Raw genomic sequence first — 21,132 nt, 5'->3', positions numbered from 1 at the left:
AATAAATGACTGCACCGAGCCCGGGCGGAAGGGTCACGCCGCCGCTCCTCCGTGCCAAGAAAAGCATCATTAGTGAGCGGGGAGCCAAGGCCACGGGTCCTCTCCCAACGGGGGTGCGGTTCTGAGTCAGGGGCCCTCGGGCCAGCGCCGTGTGCGGAGGGGGGACGGGCCCGAGGAGGGCCAGGAGAGCCGCGGGGGGACCGGTGTCGGGGCGCCGGTGCCCCGGCCTCCCGGAGGCCTGCACGCCCGCCCCCCCCCCCCCCCCCGCCCCCGGCGCCTACCTGGAATATTGCTCTGGGGCTCGATGCCCGCGGGGAAGTTAGTGTTCTCGGGGATGGAATGGCTGTAGTCGTCCAGCGGGGGGAACTCGGCCGGGATCTCTGTGTGGCGTGGGACCAGCACAGGAGGTAGAACTGTCCAGAAGAGCAGAGGCGGGTCAGTGTCAAGGCCGGGCTGGCACCCTCCAAGCCCTCCAAGCGCCACCAGCACACATGCAAGGCGGACCCCCCCCCCCACACCCCGGGAAGGGGAAGGAGAGGACGGGCAGGTAGCTGGGAAAGGTGGCGCCTACCTGGGGTCTCTACCCTCTGGTAGTGGTAGGGATTCACGCAGACCTCGTCCTTCTTCATGTTGAAGGCGAACTCACACAGCTCCATGGCCCGTAGCTCATGGTGACTGTGCAGGTCGGGCCATCGCCACAGGCGGCAGTAGATGACATGGGGGAGCCCCTTGCGATGGGACACCTGCAGGCGGCCATCCAGGGACCTGTCCGGACGGAGGAGGGGTGGAGAGGAACAACGCAGAGGATTTGGCTTGGGTTCTCCCCGAGACGGGCCCACACTGCTGCCTCCGGTGAGCTTGCTGGCACAGCCTCAGGAAGCCCTCCCCCGCAACCCCTCGTTTCTATGAGCCGCACAGGGCCCGGGCACCAGAGAATCCTGTTAGGGCTGGCAGGGCTCCCAGGAGAGGATCACAGAGGCCCACCAAGGAAGGCCGAGGGCCTCCCCGGGCTGGCAGTGTAGACCCTGACCGCACCAGGCCCTGGGGTGAGTTCTCCAGCCCTCCACCCCCCATATGAAGGGAATGGCACTTGACTCATGCTCTGAGCAGGCCCATGGGCAGGGCCGAGGCTGAGCAGGTCCACGGGCAGAGGGGCTCAGGGCTGAGGAAGAAAATGGGAGTTCTTGGGGGTATGTGCGTGCGTGAGGACCACAGTGATGCTGTGAAGTGACAAAGCACAGGCGCATCTATCCCCTCCCAACACTCACTCAGCCCCTCCCCCCATGAGAAAACAGGAAGAACCTCTCTCCCTTTTCGTCGGTATTTGTGACGAGGCAGGGAGGGAAAGAGGGCAGTTGAAGGGCTTGTAAATGGTAAGAGCCTACAGTGCCAACCTCGCAGGAATCCCTTTCAGGTGGAGGGTGGCACCCGGGTATCCCCGTCCACAGCGCGCTCCTAGCTAGAGCCAAGGCCGGAGGGCTGTGCAGGAGCTGAGTAGGAACAGAGCTTCCAACTCCACACCAGGCTGAGTTCTGCAACTGTCCCCAGCCTGGCTGGACCAAACACCACAGCCAAGGACAGGGCCCTGTCCCTGGGCAAACAATGTCTTCTGTGGTGACCTGGGCTCTGGGCAGCTGGGGCTTGGCGCCCCCACCTCTCAGGCCAGGCCAAAGTGTGGTCCCTGACCAGCAGCACGGGGCCACGGAAGTTTGTTAAAAAAGGAAGAGTCTCCGAGGCCTCCCCAACCTACTAAATCATAATCTTCCTCTTTATAAAGCCCCCAGGCGATATGCGTGACAAGAAAGGCGGAGGGGTGGTACTGGGCATGACCCCTGGGAGCTCAGGAGTGGCAGGCGTACTCTCAGCCAAGAGTAAGGTAGGGAGGTGGGAGGCGCCGGAAGACGACGTCCGGTGTCAGACAGGTGAGGAGATCCTGTGCACACAGTTCTTTATTTAACAAATCTTTTATGAGCTCCGACTATGTGTGGCACGAGGGACACAGCGGGGAGGGAAGAGATGTCATAGTCAAACGGACCACAGAGTAGTCCCTGCTCCCATGGACCTTCCAGTCCAACAGACAAGACCAATATTAGTAAAATCATCATCACAAACTATGCAAGTATTCTGAAGGAAAAGTGCAGGGAGCCACATGACCCCAGGGACCTTGCTTTACTGCAGGGCTGGACAGGGTGCGTCTGAGGTGGTGATGGTTGGCCTGAGAGTCTAACGGACAAGGAAGAACTAACCAGGCACAGGCACATGGGAGAAGGGCACTCCACATAGGGGGAAGGTCATGTGCAAAGGCCCTGTGGATGGTGGAAAATATGGCAAGGAAGAAGAACAGAAGGAAAGCCCGAGTGACTGGAGAGTAGAGAGGGAGAAAACCGGGTATAAGATGAGGGAGGGGAGTGGGCAGGGCTGATTCCGCAGGGCCTCGGGAGCCATGACAAAAGGTTCTGCCTTTTTCCTAAAAGCCATAGGGAGCCCCCGAGACGTTCAGCTGTGTGTGCACGTGTGCGTGCACCAGATGGCCCCCGTGAGAATCTCGGCAGCCCGGCCGAGACCAGGCACCATGGGGCTGGACAGCGAGCGGACGTGCACATGAATACGGAAGTACACAGGGGCAGGACGACTCTCCCTACAAGAAGGCCCAGGCTAGGATCCCACCGGTCAGTGGGTGCCACTTTTCCCTTAAGAGCTGGGTGGGGCCAGTGGAGAAGCATCTGCAAGCTCTCCCTCCCCTCGGCCCCCACCCAGGAGGGCACCCATCTGCCTGAACAAAGAGAACTGATGGGCCCTCTGTGTGGGAGGGCCTAGCCAGATGCAACCAGAAGCACCAACCCGAAGAGAAAGAAACAGAAATCCAATCAAACTCTCTAAGGCCCTGGCCTGGGAGTGGGGAGGGGACAAAGGTCAGAGCAAGACTTAGTTACAGGGATTGACGGGGAGCTGCTGACGAAGGGCCTCTCAGAGGATGTAATTACTTCCCTCCCGTGGGGCCCCGAACCAAGGAACCCCTCCAGCCAAAACACAGTAATTACCAGGCAGGGCAAGAGAGGACAGCCTGGGACTCGCCCTCCCCCAGGCACAGGAGGACTACAGGTACGGAGTCATGCAGCCTGGGGTCAACAAGGGGTTCTCCTCTCCCGGCCGGGAGACCCTGGGCAAGGCAGGAGGTCTCTGAGACCCTCAGCTCCTTCACGTGGAAAATGCAAACAGCTCCCGCCCCTCCCCCCAGCTCAGTGCCCACTGGAAGCCCTTTGCGCCGAACCACCCAGCGAGCGTTTTTGCTCCACATGATGGCAGTCCTGGGTCAATGGGGTGAGTTGTGGGGCTGAGGAGGAGAGAAAGGGAGGGTGGGAAGGCATGCGTGGCGACAGGATTACTCAGCTGCTCCCATTCTCTTGCAAAGCCACCGAGCGCCTGCGGATGAGGACCGCTGCCACAGTCACTCTTCGGTGTTGGAAAAAAGCCGCAGCTGAGAGCCAGCTGGACACTGTGGTGGCCTCTCTAGGGGGAGGCCCTGGAGAAAGGTCCAGGTGGGCAGTGAGGGAGGGCTGGGGCCGTGGAGGGGGCCCCTCACCCCCCCCCACCTGGCTGATCGAAGGGGGTGACCCTCTTGTTTTAAAAATAACAATAATGGAGGGCAAGAGCGGGGCGTGGTGGGGCACAACGCAAGAGAAGGGTCTCAGTTTCCACGGGGCAGATGGCCCAAGAAAGTGAGCACAAGGCCGAGCTCCTGACAACTCTATGCCTGGGCCGGAGCCTTTAGGAAGGAAAGGGGGGAGGGGACAAGATGCTCTGGGTGCCCCTGATGAGGAGGGACCCTCACACACACACAGCCCCAACATCAGAAACCCCCAGAACCAGGACACTCGAGCCGGGCACCTCACTCCACAGAGATCGGAGTGGACCCAGGACCTCACACCTGCTCAGACACCTGCGAGGGGGTAAAGGGCACGGAGTGGGCAGACGTGGGACGGCCACGCAGACGTGAGGCTCTGACATGATACAGGTGACGGGGCCAAAGTCTGCGCGTGGGGTGGGCTGTGATGGGGTCGCTACGGGTTTCTGCAGCTGAGGGATGGGAAGGGACATCGAGGTGGAGGAGGAGGACAGGGGCATTGTATCTGTAGGTTGAGAACTTCAGTTCGCCAACTCCTCATCCATTCCTTTCTGCATTTCATGGGCTGTGTCCTCTCGAGGATAAAGTGCTTGGCTGTCTCCCCGAAGAATGATGGCACAGAAGGCTCCAGGCAGAGAGGATGGCGGGGGGAGAAAGGAGGAGAGAGAGTAAAGGGGAGGAGATATGGGAGTGGGTAGAAGGAGGTAGTGGAGGGAAGGAAGAGAGGAGAAGGGGAGGGGTGAGGAACAGGGGGAGGGAGAGGGGAAGGGAAGGGAGGAGGGAGGGAAAGAAATGCCCCTCCATCAAATACATCAAACTGAAAGGATGCGTCTATCTCTGTCCTGCCCAAGGTAACAAGTAGGAGAAGCGCGCAGACAAACGTGGAAAGGTGGCCAAATGGGAACAGACTTCAGAGCGGACCGAGCAGAAACCAAACCACCTACCAAAGGAAGCCAACAAAAGTGATTCCATTTGTGCCTCAGAACCTGGGAAAGACTCAGGAACTGGAGGTGCCACGCGCTTCTCAAGATGAGACCGAAAACTGGAGGGATGGGTTGAAAGTCTATGGAAGAGACAGTCAGATCAGCTTTCCTCCCTGAGCCCCTCAAACAGGACCTCCCCCGTCCTGTAAGAGACAGGTCTGCTCTCTGCAGAAAATGAGCCCGAGGGCAGGGCTCCCGATGGGACCCCGAGGGCGCAGCTGTGGTCAGGGGAGGGCTGGAAACAGGCTGTCGTGAACCATCGCTTGCTCACTCAGTACCCAGGACAGTGACAGGCAGGCGCGTGCCCCCCACCCCCATCCATTGGAGAAATTAAACAGCCCAGCCCATAAGACACGCAGTACTGACATTTGGGGAACCCCCAGCAAAAGGGCCCTGTTCCTGCCAGCTCACCCTGCAGGGAGGCTCACCTGCCGAGGCCAAACACAGAGCATTCAATCTGCTTTTTACGGCTTCACTTGTAAATATGAATGCACAGCCAGAATCCTCAGCCATTTAAAAGAAAGCCTCTAACGGAAGGCACAGGGACAGAAATAAGTGGGGGAGAAAAACGAAGTCTCAGACAACGCAAGAAGCAGAGAAACTTTCAAACAAAATGAAACAAAAACTACTCTCAGGGAGACAAGATATTGCAATCCTAAAACCGGAACATTTACAAACTACTATAAAAAAAACACTTAGAGGGGCGCCTGGGTGGCTCAGTTGCTTAAGCATGTGACTCCTGATTTCGGCTCAGGTCATGATCTCATAGGTTGTGGGATCGAGCCCCCCTGTCTGATGGGTTTCTCGCTCTCCCTTTGCCCCTCCCCCCACCCCGCCCTCTCTCTCCACTTCTCGAAAACAAAAACAAAAACCCAGAAAAACCTCTTGGAAATAATAATAATAGATAATACATAATAAGTTAAAAATTCTGGAGAGACCTGAGGTTTTCAACTATATACATGATTTATCAATTAAGTTTTTAAAAATCAAGGGAAGCCCAGTAACCAAGGCAGTGTGGTAATGGCAAAACCACTGAGAAACATACCAATGGAGCCTAACGGAGCTAGTCACGTGTATAAGGACAGCTGATGTTCAACAAAGGACCAAAGACAATTTGGTAGGGAGACGACTGTCTGTTCAACAACAGTGCCAGGACGACCGGATATCCATTTGCAAGACAAATGACCTTCAACCTACACCCGGCACCCTACACAAAAATTAATGGAAATGGGTCCTAATACAGGGCCTGAAACTACAACCACAGGAAGGAATCTTTGTGGCCGTGGGCTGGGAACACGTGGCTGAGACACCGCCACATCAGAAGCACATTCTGCTAAACAAGAAAGTTGACCAACTGGACTTTCCTCAAAACGTAAGCTCCTCGTCTTTGAACAACATCGTTGAGAGAATAAAAAGGCACAAGTTGGGAGAAAATATCTGCAAAGCCTCCATCTGACAGAGGACCCGCTTCTGGAATATATCAAGAACCCCGAAAACTCAATATTAAGAAAACAACCCACCCAACTATAAAAACAAAAACAAAAAAACAGGTAAAGGATTTGAACAGACGCACCACAAGAAGATATAAAGACGGTAAATGAGGCACATGAAATGATGCTCGACACCACTAGTCATTAGGGAAGTGCAAATTGAAACCACGGTAAGACACCACTTCATAGTTGCTCAAACAGCTACAATTAAGGGCCGTGCCACACGCTGGTGAGGGCAGGGAGCGCCTTAAACTTCAGACGTTGCTGGTGGGCACGTATAACAGCGTAACTACTTTGGAAAAACAGTTTGGGCGTTCAAAACAGTTCTCAAAGAGTTCAAAACCTAAACCTCCCAGATGATCCACCCATTCCACTAAGTGCTTCCCCAAGAGAAGTGAAAGCATCTGTCCATTAGAAGACCTGTGTATGAACGTTCATAGCAGCTTTACCAGTAATAGCCCCGAATTGGAAACTACCCCATTTCTCAATAGGTGAACAGACAACTGGGTTATATCCACGCAAAGGAACACTACTCAGCAGTAAAAACGAATGACCTATCGACACACACAACACGGATGAATCTAAAAACAGTTGCGCCGAGAGAAATAAGTCAGACAGGATTCCGTTTCTGTCACGTTACGGAGTAACTTAAAGTAAAGGCAAACATCTCTAGAGTGGCAGAAAGCAGATCAGTGGCTGCCTGGGGGTCGGGTGAAGGGATGGGAGTGGGGGCAGATTAGGAGTTAAAGGCTATGTAGACTATTTCCACAGCCCGGGTGGCTTCACGGATGTAGACAGACGGCAACATTTCTCAAATTGTTCACTTTAAATAGCAGTTGGTTGTATGTCGATTACACCATTATTCAAAAAAAAAAAAAAAAAAAAAAGCAAGAGCTTTGGGGCTTTGGACTTGGATAAACCTGGATTCAAAGACTGACCGTGCTCGAGAACTGTATAAACTTCATCAAATTGCCTCAGGTCTCGGTCTTCATTTTTTACCATCTGAAATGTAAGCCCCTTCATTCGACTGCTGGAAAGACCCGTGGATCCTCGGTGCAGAAAGCCTTTGGCAGAGTTAGAAACAGTCAATGTGTCCTACTGTCAACTATTATTCATGGCTCATTATTTCCTCCATCACCAGGACAGCGCCTGGCAAAGTAGGGTGCACAGAAACACCAGCCCCCACCCAAGGCTTGTGAGGATGGTACACTGGTATGTCTGAGACGCCAGGCTCCTCGCCTGGATCACACAGCAGTCTGCATCGGGCTGCCGCTAAAGACCAGCCTTCTCGGCTGCCAGGCTGGGCCCCAATGGCAGGGAGGCGGTCACGCTCTCCAGCCCACGAGCACGTGACCACCAGCCTGGCTTGGCAGGATTTTCCAGAAGTCATCTGGTCCATGCCCCTGCTTTGGGGCCACTCACCACTTCTCATGCATCGGCAGCTACTCCTCTTAGTTCAGAGTCTGGGCTGCCCGGAGCCAGCCCTGGCGATGTTCCTTCTTCCTCATTCCCTCCCTCCGTCCCACTCGAAATCCTCACCGATGCTTACCACAGTCAGAATAGGGAATCAGGAGTTTCAGCCGCTGGATCTAATTTAGCTGATGTGTCCAGTACATACCCTCCTAAGCTCACAGGGCACCGGGCCCATGTGAAGTAAATCCAATAAATAGGTCTTAATTCTGAGCCGATGTTACCATGAACATGCTCCGTTGCAGAAGAGGGTCTATTTATGGCCTGCTCTGCTCCCTGACCCAGCCCTTCCTTGTAGCCCAAAACCAGTGGCTGGGGCTGACAGCACAGTCCCAGAAACAGGCCTCTGGGCCTCCTCCCCGTTTGTGACAGAGATCTCTTCCCACACCCAGTGGCTTCCTGATGAGAGACCTCCAAGTCTTTCTCCAGCAACCCTCTCCAGCTCCTCTGACAGAGGTTTAATCCTTAAATATATTCTTCACCAACCGAACCATTTCCTGTGGCAGGAAATTAGGTTTCCTCCCATTGGCTCCAAGTGGGACCTGTGAAGTGTCCCAAAATGGTGGCGGGAGCCACAGCCAAGGATGTGGACATGCCAGAGCCCAGAGCCGACAGTAAGGCAGAGCCGGCCAGAGCGCTCCCAGGCGACAGGGTGGGGCTGGGCCCACCGCCTGCCACAGGCCATTCACATCCTCCATTACCAGTGATCTGTGACCCACAGCCATCTGGGGGCTGGCATGAAGTACCAGAGGATTTGGACACGGGGGTCCAGCAGAAGACTGGGAGCAGAGCACGTAAGTTCCAGAAACACGCCAAGACCTATTCAGCATGAGCCATGAGCCAGTGAAGTAAATGTGAGAATACAAAATATGGCAACACCCCAGTCTACCCTGCCTCCACCTAGCTCAGAACTGAAGGGGCTTGCCCAAGTCCTATAACTGTGCAAGGCGGGCCCGGGATTCAAACCCAGGCCAGCACTGAGAAGTAAAGAGAAGGGAGGGTAAACAGGGCTTTTTCTGCTGTCCCACGCTGCATGCCTATCGGGGAAACAGACCACTTACCAACCAGCAAATACTGACCGAACACCTCCCACAGGCCAGGCAGGAGCCGAAGAAGTGAACAAAAAGGAAATTCGTTAATGCTATCCTATTCCAGTCGAAACCGATTTTATTTTACACACACAATACTTACCTTTCTAGCTCCTTTCAGAGATAAGCTTTCTTTCCTGACTTGCCTATTGAGTAGTGACAGTAACACTAGTGACAGAAGTTACTACCGCTAGTATATGCCAGGCATTGTGTTGGTCTCTGGATGACTGTAGCAGATTGAATTCATCACCTTCTTTGTTATGTGTGCCCTTAGCTGGATGGCTCCCCTGCTCCTCCTAACGTGAGTATAGTGTACTTCCAGGGCTTCTGACTTTGCGCTAGGCTATGGACTAGCTTTGGCCCAGGGAACGTGAGCAAAAAGGTCAAGAGTCACTGTGTGTTTCTGCTTATCTTCTTGCACCTCACTTCGAGAAGAGCTTCCCCCAGAGAAGCTGCTGCCCCTCCCCACCTGGGCCCAGGATCTAACACAGGAGGAGCAGAATGAGCCAAACCTGCACAAGGCGCCAAGCCCAGGTGAGCCAGAGAAGCCCGACTCAGCACCAAAATGGCTGTTTTAAGCTGCTGAGCTTTTGGAGTGTTTGTTACTCACCACTAACTGACGGATACACCACCACTGGTCTTCCAGATAAACCTGCAAGTATCATTATTATCACATCCTGATGGAGAAACAGAGCACTGACAAGGTTTCCAAAATTTGCTGAGGCCCCAGGGTTAATATAAAGTGAAGTCAGACGATGTGACACTCTTTTCCTTAACTCTGAATGGGGCATCACGACTATTTCCTGACCTTGAAGAGGACACAGAGATAAAATTTAACCATTTCAGGAGGACTTCGTTTTTGTTTGTGGAGGACAACCTACCTACAGGCTTACAGAGTTGATTTGTAGTAAATGGGAACTTACCACATTTTCTCAACTACTGCTCATTTTTTGAAGTGGTTCAACTAGCACATCAACCCAAAACCCAAACCTTTGGTATCTACTTCATCTCAATTTATCCTCTACCTTTATACTTCCCCCCTAATATCTGCTATAGCTTAGTGTAAGAAAAGGGGTTATTTCTCATCTTGGGGTTACCAGTTAATACCACAAACCCACACCCACACCCACACTTCCCTGAACACAGATGCCGCAGCTGATAGGTCCAGTCCATGTGCTCTGAACGTGTGCTGCACTCCCCGCCCACGCTAGTGGGATGGGGCCTCACCTCCCTTCCTTGGACAACGATCAAGCCAGCCACTATCTGTGGGTCCACTCACATGCAATAACATTTTTACACAACACTTTTCTTGAGCTTTGCAGTCTATGTGGGTTTTCCTTTTGTTTTGTTTTCCTGGTACAAAATAAAAGCAAGGCTTGCTTGAGTAATTTCAGATTTGGGTTAGGTGCTCACTCAGCAGACCATCTAAGAAGGCAGAAAAAATTCTGGAGACTTCACAAGGCCCCAAGCACTGGTTCCGTTTGGGCTCTGGGCCACAGTGGTCTGCCTGACAGCCCTCACTCTCTGCTGCTCCTTACCGTGCCAACATCAGAACGTGCCTTCCTCCCTTCCATGCCACAGATGGCCCAGGAATGATGTGATAGATTAGCAAACATGAAAAGCCCAGAAAACACTCCTGCTGAGAGGGTCAACGGATCTGGGGGTTCACCCAGGATCCATTCCCTTTGGTAAACACAGCTAAAACCAAAGCATCCTTTGTTCTAGGCAGAATTTCTGCCCTGGCCGGGGCAGGGGTGAGAGGGGGGTTTGTGCCCAGTCTCCTGGCTGTGGGGGACAAACCACAGAGGCCCAGCATTCAGGGAACAAAGTGTCCTGGGTCAGCTGAAGCGCTGGTTAAGTCAATGTCTGCTGGAAAACCCACTGTGGAGAACTACCCATGGAGGGAGCTAGAGAGTAAACTTGTCCAATCCCCTCCTCTGGTGGCTGAGGAAACAGAATGATGGATTGAACACCTCCAGGCCACCCAGCAAATGAACACAGAGTGAGGAGGTGGCTTCCCCTAAGCAGGGTTTCCCTGGAGCCAGGCTCCCCGCTAATGCGCTGATGAAGTCCGTAACATGTACGAGTCTGCTTTCCCGCCTTGGGAATCCCAGGACAGTGAAATGTTGTCTTTCTGTTGTACTGCATCTGAAGGGGCCCGATGGTCTCCCTTTCCAGGAGGACTCGCGTTCAAACACGGGACTGAGCCATGGCTGACTCTGGGGAAGGATGCAGGCTCCACTTCTTGTCCTACCGCTGCAACTTGTGGAGGCTTGAAATTACACGAACATAAAAAAGTTACAAACAAAAAAAATCAAGCTGTCCACCGAATACACTGTTCCCAGACACTTGCAAAGTTGTCTTGGGTGGTTGGAGTTTAAAGGGGAAAAAAAAAAAAACATTTCCAACATCAGCCTGTTCTTGTCATTTGGTGCCATCAAGAAGGAAGCTGGTGAAGTATGTGCTGGGGTAGGTTCTGGATAACTGAGGTTTCGTTATGAGCTCTGCCACATGGACCACACGCTCTCGCCCAGTTTCGTGTGATCTCAGCAAGTTCTGAAAGTAGAAGCCCGTTTTTGAATGTTCCAGTTTAGATTGGCCTGGGAGGAGCTCCATGCAGGATTTCACAACCCTCCATACCACTTCCACCAAGAACAACTCAATTTCCATCGGAACTTGCAAATGGATCATGGCTGGTGCTTCAGGCTGCCAAATTTGGTGACAGCCCCATAAAGGCCCAGGCCCAGGCCCCCTGTGCCCCCTCCTCTTCACTCCTCTGCCCCGTATATAGGGGCCCCCTCTCCCTGCTAGCCTTCTGGGGCAGGCTGCTCAGGTCCAGGACGAGGACCCCAGACAGATGAGCCTTGAGAGTGAGCCCTAGAGGTTGAAAGAGCCTTCTGGGCCGACCCTCAAGGGAGGAACACCTCATCCTGCATCTGCAAGGGGCTGGACCCGATGGGAAACACATGAAGATCATGGGGGACCTCAGGACTTCCTTCCTCCCCAGGGGCCAGGTTGCATACTTTCTGGGAAAAAACCCCAGAAGGCTGGTGTGTGGAGAAAGCTCAGCTTAATTATGATCATCTGTAAAGCACACATAGACCAAGAACTTTTTCACATGCGGCTGTAAAGTGAGCCCCACTGTTGAGCAACCTCAGCTCTGATTCTTTGGAGAGAGAGGGAGAGAGGGAGAGAGGGAGAGAGGGAGAGAGGGAGAGAGGGAGAGAGGGAGAGAGGGAGAGAGGGAGAGAGGGAGAGAGGGAGAGAGGGAGAGAGGGAGAGAGGGAGAGAGGGAGAGAGGGAGAGAGGGAGAGAGGGAGAGAGGGAGAGAGGGAGAGAGGGAGAGAGGGAGAGAGGGAGAGAGGGAGAGAGGGAGAGAGGGAGAGAGGGAGAGAGGGAGAGAGGGAGAGAGGGAGAGAGGGAGAGAGGGAGAGAGGGAGAGAGGGAGAGAGGGAGAGAGGGAGAGAGGGAGAGAGGGAGAGAGGGAGAGAGAGTGTGGGGGGGGGGCGGGACTATTCTCTGTACTGTGGGGTGTTTGGCAGCATTCCTGGCCTGTGCCCGTAGATGCCACTCCCAATCCCAATTGTGATAACCAATAGTGTCTCCAGACATTGCCCAATGTCCCCTTGGGGGCAAATTCACTCCCCCTGGGTCCCCTGAGAACCTGTGGGTTAAGGAAATTGCTCTGGCACAGGTCAGGGGTGAGGGACAGAAGCAATTTCTGCCTCAGAGCAGGTGTCTCCCTGGTACTTCTTCCTCATTATCTCCCTGGATACAGGGGTCCTGTGCGGTGGGGCCTCACTCTTACTTTACAGGTAAAAGATTCAAGTGATGTTGGGCGGCTTGCCCAGAGCAGCAAAAAGCAGCGCCTGGCCTTGAATCTGGGTGTCACACCCCAAACCCGGTTCCCCGTGATCTCAAAACGCAGTGTTCACTGCGTTAGAATTGTCAGATTCTCCCCGGGCCCTCATCAGACAACTGTCCTTGACCCCTCCCTTCCCCCCACACAAAGAAACCCGTTAAATCTCAGAGGAGGAGGTTGCTTTTGAAATCTTTCTATTTAACAGCTTTGGTGTTTGAAAACTTTTTTTTTCCTTCCAAGCACCAGCTTGATGGGGGCTGCTTTTCCTTGAGTATCAGCAGGATCAGAGAGACTTTAGGTCATAGATGGAAGACACCGGAGATCGGGGTTGGTCTCTGGTTACTGGAAGAGGTGGAAAGAAGAGTTCCCAAGCTTCACAGAAGTTTCTGGATGGCCATTTCACTCTGCCAGTTAACATTCACTCAGAGTAGAATTAAGCCTGAAGATCGTTTGTTTATTTTTAAAGAGATCACTCAGGATACTCACAGCCCTTAGCACTGTTCTGATGGGCTTAAGGCAAAAAGCACACTTCAGCCCAGCTTTTAGTACAACACCCACCCCCAAAGCTCACCTCATAAAATACAGGGAGCTTGAACTGGAATCCTAAATCCAGGTGTGTTCAGAAACCTCTTCCTCATTCTACTGGGCGCTCCTGGCCTCGGGCCTCCTAGAGCCCTGCTGTGCCGCGGGGCCATTCACAGGACCAACACTTAGAGGCTCGGTTTCCAAACGGCTTTTGGGACATGGACGGATTTGTATTTTCAGTTCAGGGGAAAACAAAATAAAAGGCCAGGCTATAGCCACAAGACAGAAGCAACCAGAACAGAAAGGATTCCTTCGCTCTGACAATGTGATGCTCCAGGTGGGGAAACAAAAATGAGCAGTTAGGGAAAGAAATGTTTTTACTAGCCTCAAAAGTCTAACCTTGGAGGGAAGACAAACAGAAAAGAAAAAAGAGAACTATTAGAGAATTATCTTGGCTTGGGCTCTTTTCTTTGCAGAAGGTGGGGTGGGGAAGGGGGCTGAAATACAGATCTTGACCTTCTGCAAATAGATGCCTTGAGACTGAGAAATATCAGGGCGCCTGGGTGGCTCATTCAGTGAAGCATCTGACTCTTGGTTTCGGCTCAGGTCAAGATCTCAGGGTCCTGAGATGGAACCCCATGGTTGGCTCCCTGCTCAGCAGGGAGATTGCTTCTCCTTCTGCCCCCCTCCCCTGCCCCCCATGCTCCCACACACTCTCTCTCAAAAAAAAAAAAAAAAAAAAAACTGAGAAGTATCTTTGCTCCTTAAAAAATAAAAAGGGCAGGGTACCAGAAAGTCACCTCCCCTGACAACTGCTATTTCTCTTATCTGCCAGTGAACTTCAACATTAGCTCACTTCACTAAACAAACAATTCTTATTACAGGACTCTTAGTCATTCTGTTTTTCACTTTCTTCCACAAAGCAGAAACCAGTAAGGTCTGAGTATCCTCTCTAGGCTGTCTTTTCCCAGACCCGGTTCCCAGCCTCCCACCTCCTGCCCCGTCAGGTTTGCATGAATAGAGCACCGTGAATCACTTCCTGTGGGCAGACTGCACGTTTAGGGGTGGGATTTTCTTTTCTTCTTCTTCTTTTTTTTTTTGGAGAAGATTTTCACAGACATTTGGGGTTAAACAAGTGGAACCAGGCGATGGTACTGATAACTGGCTGCCTTGTCCTATCAGAACACATCAAAGTTTCCAAAGACTTATTGAAAATGTCAGGCTGGTGTTTGGGTCTAGGGCATGGGGGAGGGGGGGCGGTGCAGAGGTGAAGAGGGCAAATAAGGAGGTTTTGTGTTAATTGCACAGTTTTGACTTCCTTAATTATGAGTCACTGGCCAGGGAGATAAAACAATGCCACAAATGTTAGAGAACATGCAAAGGGTAAACGGGACAACGTGGGGACGTTCCAACTGAGAGGTAGCACTCACTCAAACTCCAAGTTTACGATTCCTAGCAAAACACCATATAATATGGGTTGGAAAAGGAACATTCCCAAATTTCAGTCTTAACCACATTTACAACTATTTCCCTGTTTTTAAGAGAAGCCCCAAAGCCTTTAGAATCCTCAAACCTTTCAGGTCAGCCACTGTTGGGGAGCTGGAAGTAAGGGGTGGGGAGGTGCGGGGAGCGGGAGGAATGATCACATTTCTAGAAAAAGTCAGTTTAAGGACCAGGAGATTAAATAGCTACCTTTGTATGTAGAAAACACAGCATTTACAGGCCGCCAGTCTCTGACCTTCCCCAAATGCTCTCCTCCTTTCTGGAACATTGCTTTACAGGCTTACATAAGCAGTTTCCATCTAACCGGTAACAAAGGATGGGTGTCCGTACATTCTGGGCATCGGTATCTTGAGGACAGTTAAGCAACCAATTAGCATTCCTTTCTGTCTAAGGGGACAGACTTCCTATTGTACCTTAACAAAAGGTTCTGGTTCATTGGGGGCAATTTCACCTAAGACAGCAAGAACCCCTATGGGCAGGATGATAAGAATTCCCAGTCAACAAGGGAGGACTTCCGAGAGCCAGGCAAGCGCTTAAAATGTCCAAGTGGCGACAGCGTGCCACGAGATGGCTCTTGGCTGAAAGCTGCATCCCAGGCAGGAACACAGGATCCCAGGTGAGGCTCCCTCCGCTGGGTCCTGGGCACTTACCACTCTCGTCGTACTCAGCCCACCCAGTCCTTGCCAAGATTTGCACGGGACCCACCCACACACCCACGCCCTCGTCAGACCCCCGTCTGCAGACAGACAGAGGTTTCGAGGCCTGATCCACGGGGACAGAAATTCAAAGTGCCTAACCCATCCGAGCAGCAGAAGTAACCCACTGCAGGCACAGCATGTGAACACGGGGCCTCTGCATCCCTGAGCCAGAAATTTGCAGCCAGTCGTCACATGCCACTGTGACATGTGGGTCCGGAGACTCTCTTCTCTGACCAGCCTCATTATGCCTCTAGCTCAAAACGTAGCCCGTTCTGTGGCTCCTTCTGCAGAATGCCCTCTCTCTGACCTCCTCCCTCAAAGTCACAGTCCCCGCCGTCCCGTGTTCACCTGACTCATCAGCACCTAGCACCAAGGGCCTGGTGGATGAAGTAACTTCCAGGTGTTTCCGGCTTCCCCTCCCAACTAAGACAGGAGCTCCTTGAGGGCAAGGAGACCCAACTTAGCTTTCCCTGCAGGCTGGACGGAGCCCAGGGCTTGCATATTAACATCTGCTCACAAAGCAGGTCACGGCAGTGCAACTGTTCGTCTGTGCATACACAAGCAGAAGATGCGGGAAACAAACAAAAACCTCAGGCCGCACCCCACCCAGCCTATGAACCCGATCAAGACACCAAGCCTCAGAGTGCAGGGATCCACAGGGGCACATGACTGCCAGAGACCCAATCTCAGAAACGTTCTCTAAGCCATCAGCTGCTCTTGAGAGACGCAGGTCGAACCGCAAGGGAGGACAAGCGATGACGACCGCGGGTGCCAGTGATGCTGAAGCAGCCTGTAGGAAAGTGCGAGAAGCCAACATGCAGTTACTGAGTGAGGAAGTTCCTCTCCCTTCATCTGCCACACCAGAGAGCGACGAGGTCATCTGTGGCTGACTATAGGCAGTCATGAGTTAGAAGGCTTTGAGCTACACTTCCTTAACAAATATTTGTTGAATGCGGATTTTACCAGCCTTAGATGTCCCAGAAGAGAAAGCACGCGGACCCCTAGGGTGGGAGGCCGTGGGGACTGGGGCGTTTGCAGCCATGCTGCCGAAAAAGAGGGTCTCTAGGTACGGGGCACCCCAGCTAGAACGCAATGGGGTCCATGGACCTCTGGTGGCCCCCTGCTTTCTAAGCACCGACATCCCACAGACCTGTGGCATGCGCTCACTCGCAGCGGAAAGTAGCTTCAAGGTGGCCGTGCCTGAACTTGCCATTCCTTTACCTCCTCGAGGCACGCAGGCCTCGGACGAACCAAAGCTGAATCATCGATGGAAGCAGAGTAAATGTGCGATCAAGAGTGAGGACTCCCACCAAAATGCCTTTCTTCTCTACCAGAAGTGGTAAACTCTCCCAAAGGGGAGACTTTGACCTTTTCTGCAAGGGGGGGAAGCAGAACGAACAAGAAACCCCCAGGGTCACAGCAGTACAGCCAGCCTGGGCAGTCACAGCTGTGATGTGACAGGAAGGAATTAAGTGGCTATCCACCAACGTCCTGGGAGGGAAGGTGGCTTCAAAGGAGAAAGGTGAGGGAGCTGTGGTGTGGTGAGTGTCAGGGGCTGCAGAGGGGCTCACGTCTGGGGCTGGCCTGGGTGGAGCACAACCCGGACGCGGGAGTGTCCTGTGCTATCTTCCGGGCTCAGGAACCACAGGACCGCGGAGCTGAGGGTAGGGGGTGGGGAAGGCTCCAGAGGTCAGCCACTTCACAGCCAGGCCCCTCTGGCTCCCCCCACACCCGAGGACACTGAGGATCAGGAGGGGACAGTCTCTGAGCCAACGCCCGTGTCTTTCTTCTAGTTTAGGGATCCATGATCCCCAACTCTCTGGGACCCAAAATGGAAATCATAGCTGCGGGCTGACAAAGCAGCTAATTCCACAACAAAGGGCAGGGCGCCCACCCAGGGCAGGGAGGCTAGCTGTGCAGGGGGCCCTTCTCACCCTCCACAGTCCAGCTGGGGCGGGGGGGGCCCAGGGCCCCCGCAGCTGGCATTTCAAGTCAGCCGGGGCCCATCACGCTGGGCTCTGGAAACGTCTCCAGCTCTCTCCTCCTTCCTTGGCCTGAGCAGCAGGACACCCCCTGCCATGGGTCCTGGATTGTTTGGTAACAATGGAGGGGACATTAAACAGGAGATGAATGAAGACGGGAAGTGAATCACTGACATCTCAAACAGGCTCCTTGGAAGGAGCAGGGCAGAGGGAGGGGCTGCAGGAGCCCAGGGCTAGTTCCGGGGCCTCGCGGTGTGGGGTGTGGGGGGAAGGTTCCTGGGAGTTCTCTTAGTTCTCTTCTTGACCCACGGTAGGGTGCCCTCACCCTCTGCCTGCCTGTGACCAGGGAGCTGCTTCAGGCATCAAGTTCCTGAATCACCCTCTCGAGGGACCCCGGTGTTCTCTGTCCCCTCCATCAGGCAGAAGGAGGGGGATAAAACTGGGTCTCCACACACTGACCCCACTTTATCTCCACGCCCCTTAAAAAATCTGAACCTGAGAAGGGGTGGCTGCCAGCTCTCCCAGCAGGGGGAATGGGCTGGGCTCAGAGCATTAATTACATAAATGGGAATGTTCTACACACACACACACACACACACACACACACACACACACACACAGCATTAATTACATAAATGGGAATGTTCTACACACACACACACACACACACACACAATGACTGAGCATGAATTCAGATTGCATGTAAGTGTCTGAAGGAAATGTCTTCTCCTGCCCTTCCTCCTCACCTCCCTTGACCCCTGGGTCTGCCCTGATTGCCACCCAGCCCTGTGCCATGCCACAGCCACCCCCCAGCGCCATCTCTCACCTCCAGGCCTCACCTCCACACACTGACCACCTGCCCTGGGCCTGAATAGCACCTCTTGAGTCTAGTCTCTGCCAGGATCTTGCCCTGTTTTAAGAGTGTGGGCAGGTTGTGCGCGTGCACCCTCCCTGTTATTCTGAGCATCCACAAGGAAAGGGCTTGATCAGCCAGTCTGTGTTTGCTGAGGTCCTACTTTGTGCAAGGCACCTGGTGAGTGCCTCAGTTTTCTTAACTGTGCAAAGGATCAAGAACTCATGGACCAAACCAGAAAACACTGAAGCTTCTGTGTGCAAGAAGAGCAGGGGAAAGGGCACTCCACAGTTTGGACAAATCTGCCCTAATTTTTGTTTTACAGGCTTTTTTTTTTTTTTTCGTTTCATTTCATTTTGCTTTTCCCACACTTGCCTCACCATCATGAAAGCAACATCGACCAGTTGCTTTCTATAAGCAAGTTCTGTGCTGAGCACTTTATTCGTAGACACTTTAATCCCACTTTCCAAAAGACACTGAAGTTCAGAGAGGTTAAGATTCTCCCACAAGGCCACACAGCAAGCAAGAGAACAGAATTAAACTCTCAACTCCAAACATGAAAGCCCAGGGTCTTCCCACTGTGTCCTGTTGTTGGCCTGCACACCTACTTGCCTTGAAGGAGGACACAGGCAGAAACAGGACGAGACTGCGAAATGGGCCCTGGATTCCAACTCGGGCTCCTCTCTGAAGCCTGTGTGATCCTAGGCCAGTTTCCTGGGAGAAAGGGGCAATCCAGGAAGGCCGTCAAGGGGTTCATGTGAGAGGCTACACGCAGGTTTCTCCTGTGCTAAATGCTACACAGACTTACGATGTCACCTATCACCTTTCACTCATGTGCCAGAAAATACTCCCCGACGAGGCTGATCACCCACCCCTGAATTTTTAACTTATTCCTGGAACAAATTGGTGACAGGCTCAGGAGACTGTAAGATACGAGAACATTCTAGAAACATCATCTGGGGACAATTTATGTGGCCTTTTTTTTTTTTTAAATAGTAACGAGCAGCTTTCAGCACAGGCTGAGAGATTAATAACTTCCTTCCCAAGTCTCCCAAATTTTGCCAAGTGTTCCTAAAACTCCTACCCCCACAGATTAAGGTCTCAGGCAGTTGTCTGGGTCCCCCAAGTCCCAGTTCCACCACTAAGGACTACATGTCAGTTATTCCCACCCTCTGAGCCTCAGCCTCAGTGCTCATCTGTAAAATGGGGTCACTGCTCTGACAATCTGCGACTGTTACTCAGAGGCTCACTGGCTTTTCACACACACAGACGACCCCTCAGTGAAAGTCTCCCAAAAGAAACAACAAAGAGAGCACACTTCCAACTCCCCAGAAACACTGTTCCACTCCGGCACCTGTTGGGGGCTGCCCAAATGCCCAAACAAGGTTGTGCTGGGAGAACACAGCTGCCATGGTGCACTCCCGCCCCCACGGGGGCTGGCAGCTTTGCGAGGATGAGGGAATCCCGGAATGGACTTCCTGCCCGCACTCCACCCTCTCTCACACACGCGATGCTCTGGGCAGGAACCACGGAGTTGCAGAAATCACAAATGCCCGACCACAGAAGAACCGAGGGCAGGGAAGGCCTCTCTGCTGTAAAGTTCTACAGAGCTAGAAGACAAGGTCAGGCCCTTAGAAGACCATGGAAGGCAACTCTTCAACCTTCCTGCAAATCTGGCCCAGTCCTGAGTCTACAAGCACGGTGGGCCCACCACACATAGGACGTGGCACCACTAACTGCTGATGGGACCTCAAAAGCGAGTCCGCTCCTGGCCGTGACATGAAGTCCTTCTGGGCTCTCCAAGTCCCGCTCTGTCATCACTAAGTCCTGACGGGGTCAGTGAATTAAGCGAAAATTCAGGGCCAAAGGAATTCCGTACAAATACTTGGAACTTTCAAAGCATACTTAATACAACAATACTCCTCCATCAGAAACTTGAAAAACAAAAACAAAAACAAAACACAAGCATACCCATTATTATCGTTTACTTCTGATAGTCTTAGCTGAAATTCTTCGCTTATTCAAACATTAAGATCAAAACTCCTGTTTACATCTGTACAATGAAATATCACCTGGCCGTATAAGGGAATTCATGATTGCGACAGGCAAAAACATGGAGGAAATCTGAAAATAATGATGCTATGTGAAAGAAAGCAGACCCCCTCCCCAAGAAAAGAGTACATCTCATATGATTCCATCAGTTAAAATTTTAGGAAATTAAAAGTAATGTACAGTGACCGAAAGATCGGTGATTGCCTCGGGCCCGGTAAAATTACGAAGGGGCAAGAGGTGACTTTTGGGGGTGACGGACACGTTCACTGTCTTGATTGTGGTGAGTTTCATGGGTGCATATATATATATGTTGAACACATCAGACTGTCCACTTTCAACATGTGCCATGGATTTATGTCAGTTACATCTCAATACAAATGTCTGGGGGAAAAAACCAAAACAAAACAAAACAAAAGAAACCTCCCTCAACTCTGATGGGAAAGTTATCAGAAGCCGGATTTTAAAATGCAGCAAAGAAGCGAAGGGCCCAGACATATTCTTCCAACAGACTCTGTCAAAAATGTCTTCCTCTGCTCATTGCGTGACTAACTCCGAAAAGAGCCGATACTGAAACACAAATGGGTTGCGTTACGTTCTATAAAATGTGACTGCCGTACACGCTAAAGATCTCCCTGAGAAAGGAGTTATGGCCTATCTGCTACTTCAGTGTTTCAACTACTCTGTTACGCCCATGCAAATGTATGCAGATTCCTTACTTGATGTGAAAAGTACCACTCTTGGCCGACACTGCTCCTAACAACCGTTCACCAATGGAAAGCCCCGAAGGGCACCAAATTTCAGGTTGGCATTAAAGAATCAGTCGTACCCAGAGACCCTCACCCCTTCTGCAGGGGTGCGGGGGCTGGGGCCCAGAGACCTGGCTGTTCTGCCTAGAGGTCGGGTCTAGCCAGGAACCATCCAGCGAGTAAAGGGACGTGCCAGGGAGAATGAGCAGGTTGTTGAGGCGCAGGAGGCAACTGCTGGGTGTGCCGGATGCTGAG

General features: G+C 52.6%; 1 protein-coding gene across 4 annotated transcripts in view; it reads right to left on the bottom strand.

Moving 5' to 3' along the window:
* SMAD3 (SMAD family member 3) overlaps positions 1-21,132 on the bottom strand; it is a 115,327-nt gene that overhangs the window by 24,880 nt on the left and 69,315 nt on the right. For 3 of the 4 annotated variants that reach the window (XM_027570184.2, XM_027570186.2, XM_027570188.2), the window contains exons 2-3: positions 572-765; positions 282-413 (exon numbers count right to left, since the gene is read on the bottom strand). In XM_027570184.2, the coding sequence (XP_027425985.1) occupies positions 282-413; positions 572-765 (326 nt within the window). Of the gene's footprint in view, positions 1-281; positions 414-571; positions 766-7,036; positions 7,142-21,132 lie in introns of those variants that run through there. The other variant, XM_027570187.2, reaches the window with a different exon arrangement.

This window comes from Zalophus californianus, chromosome 6, assembly GCF_009762305.2.
Source record: "Zalophus californianus isolate mZalCal1 chromosome 6, mZalCal1.pri.v2, whole genome shotgun sequence".
NCBI classification, from domain to species: domain Eukaryota; kingdom Metazoa; phylum Chordata; class Mammalia; order Carnivora; family Otariidae; genus Zalophus; species Zalophus californianus.
Note: the sequence above shows the minus strand (reverse complement) of the source record. Positions and strands in the feature narration are given on the sequence as shown.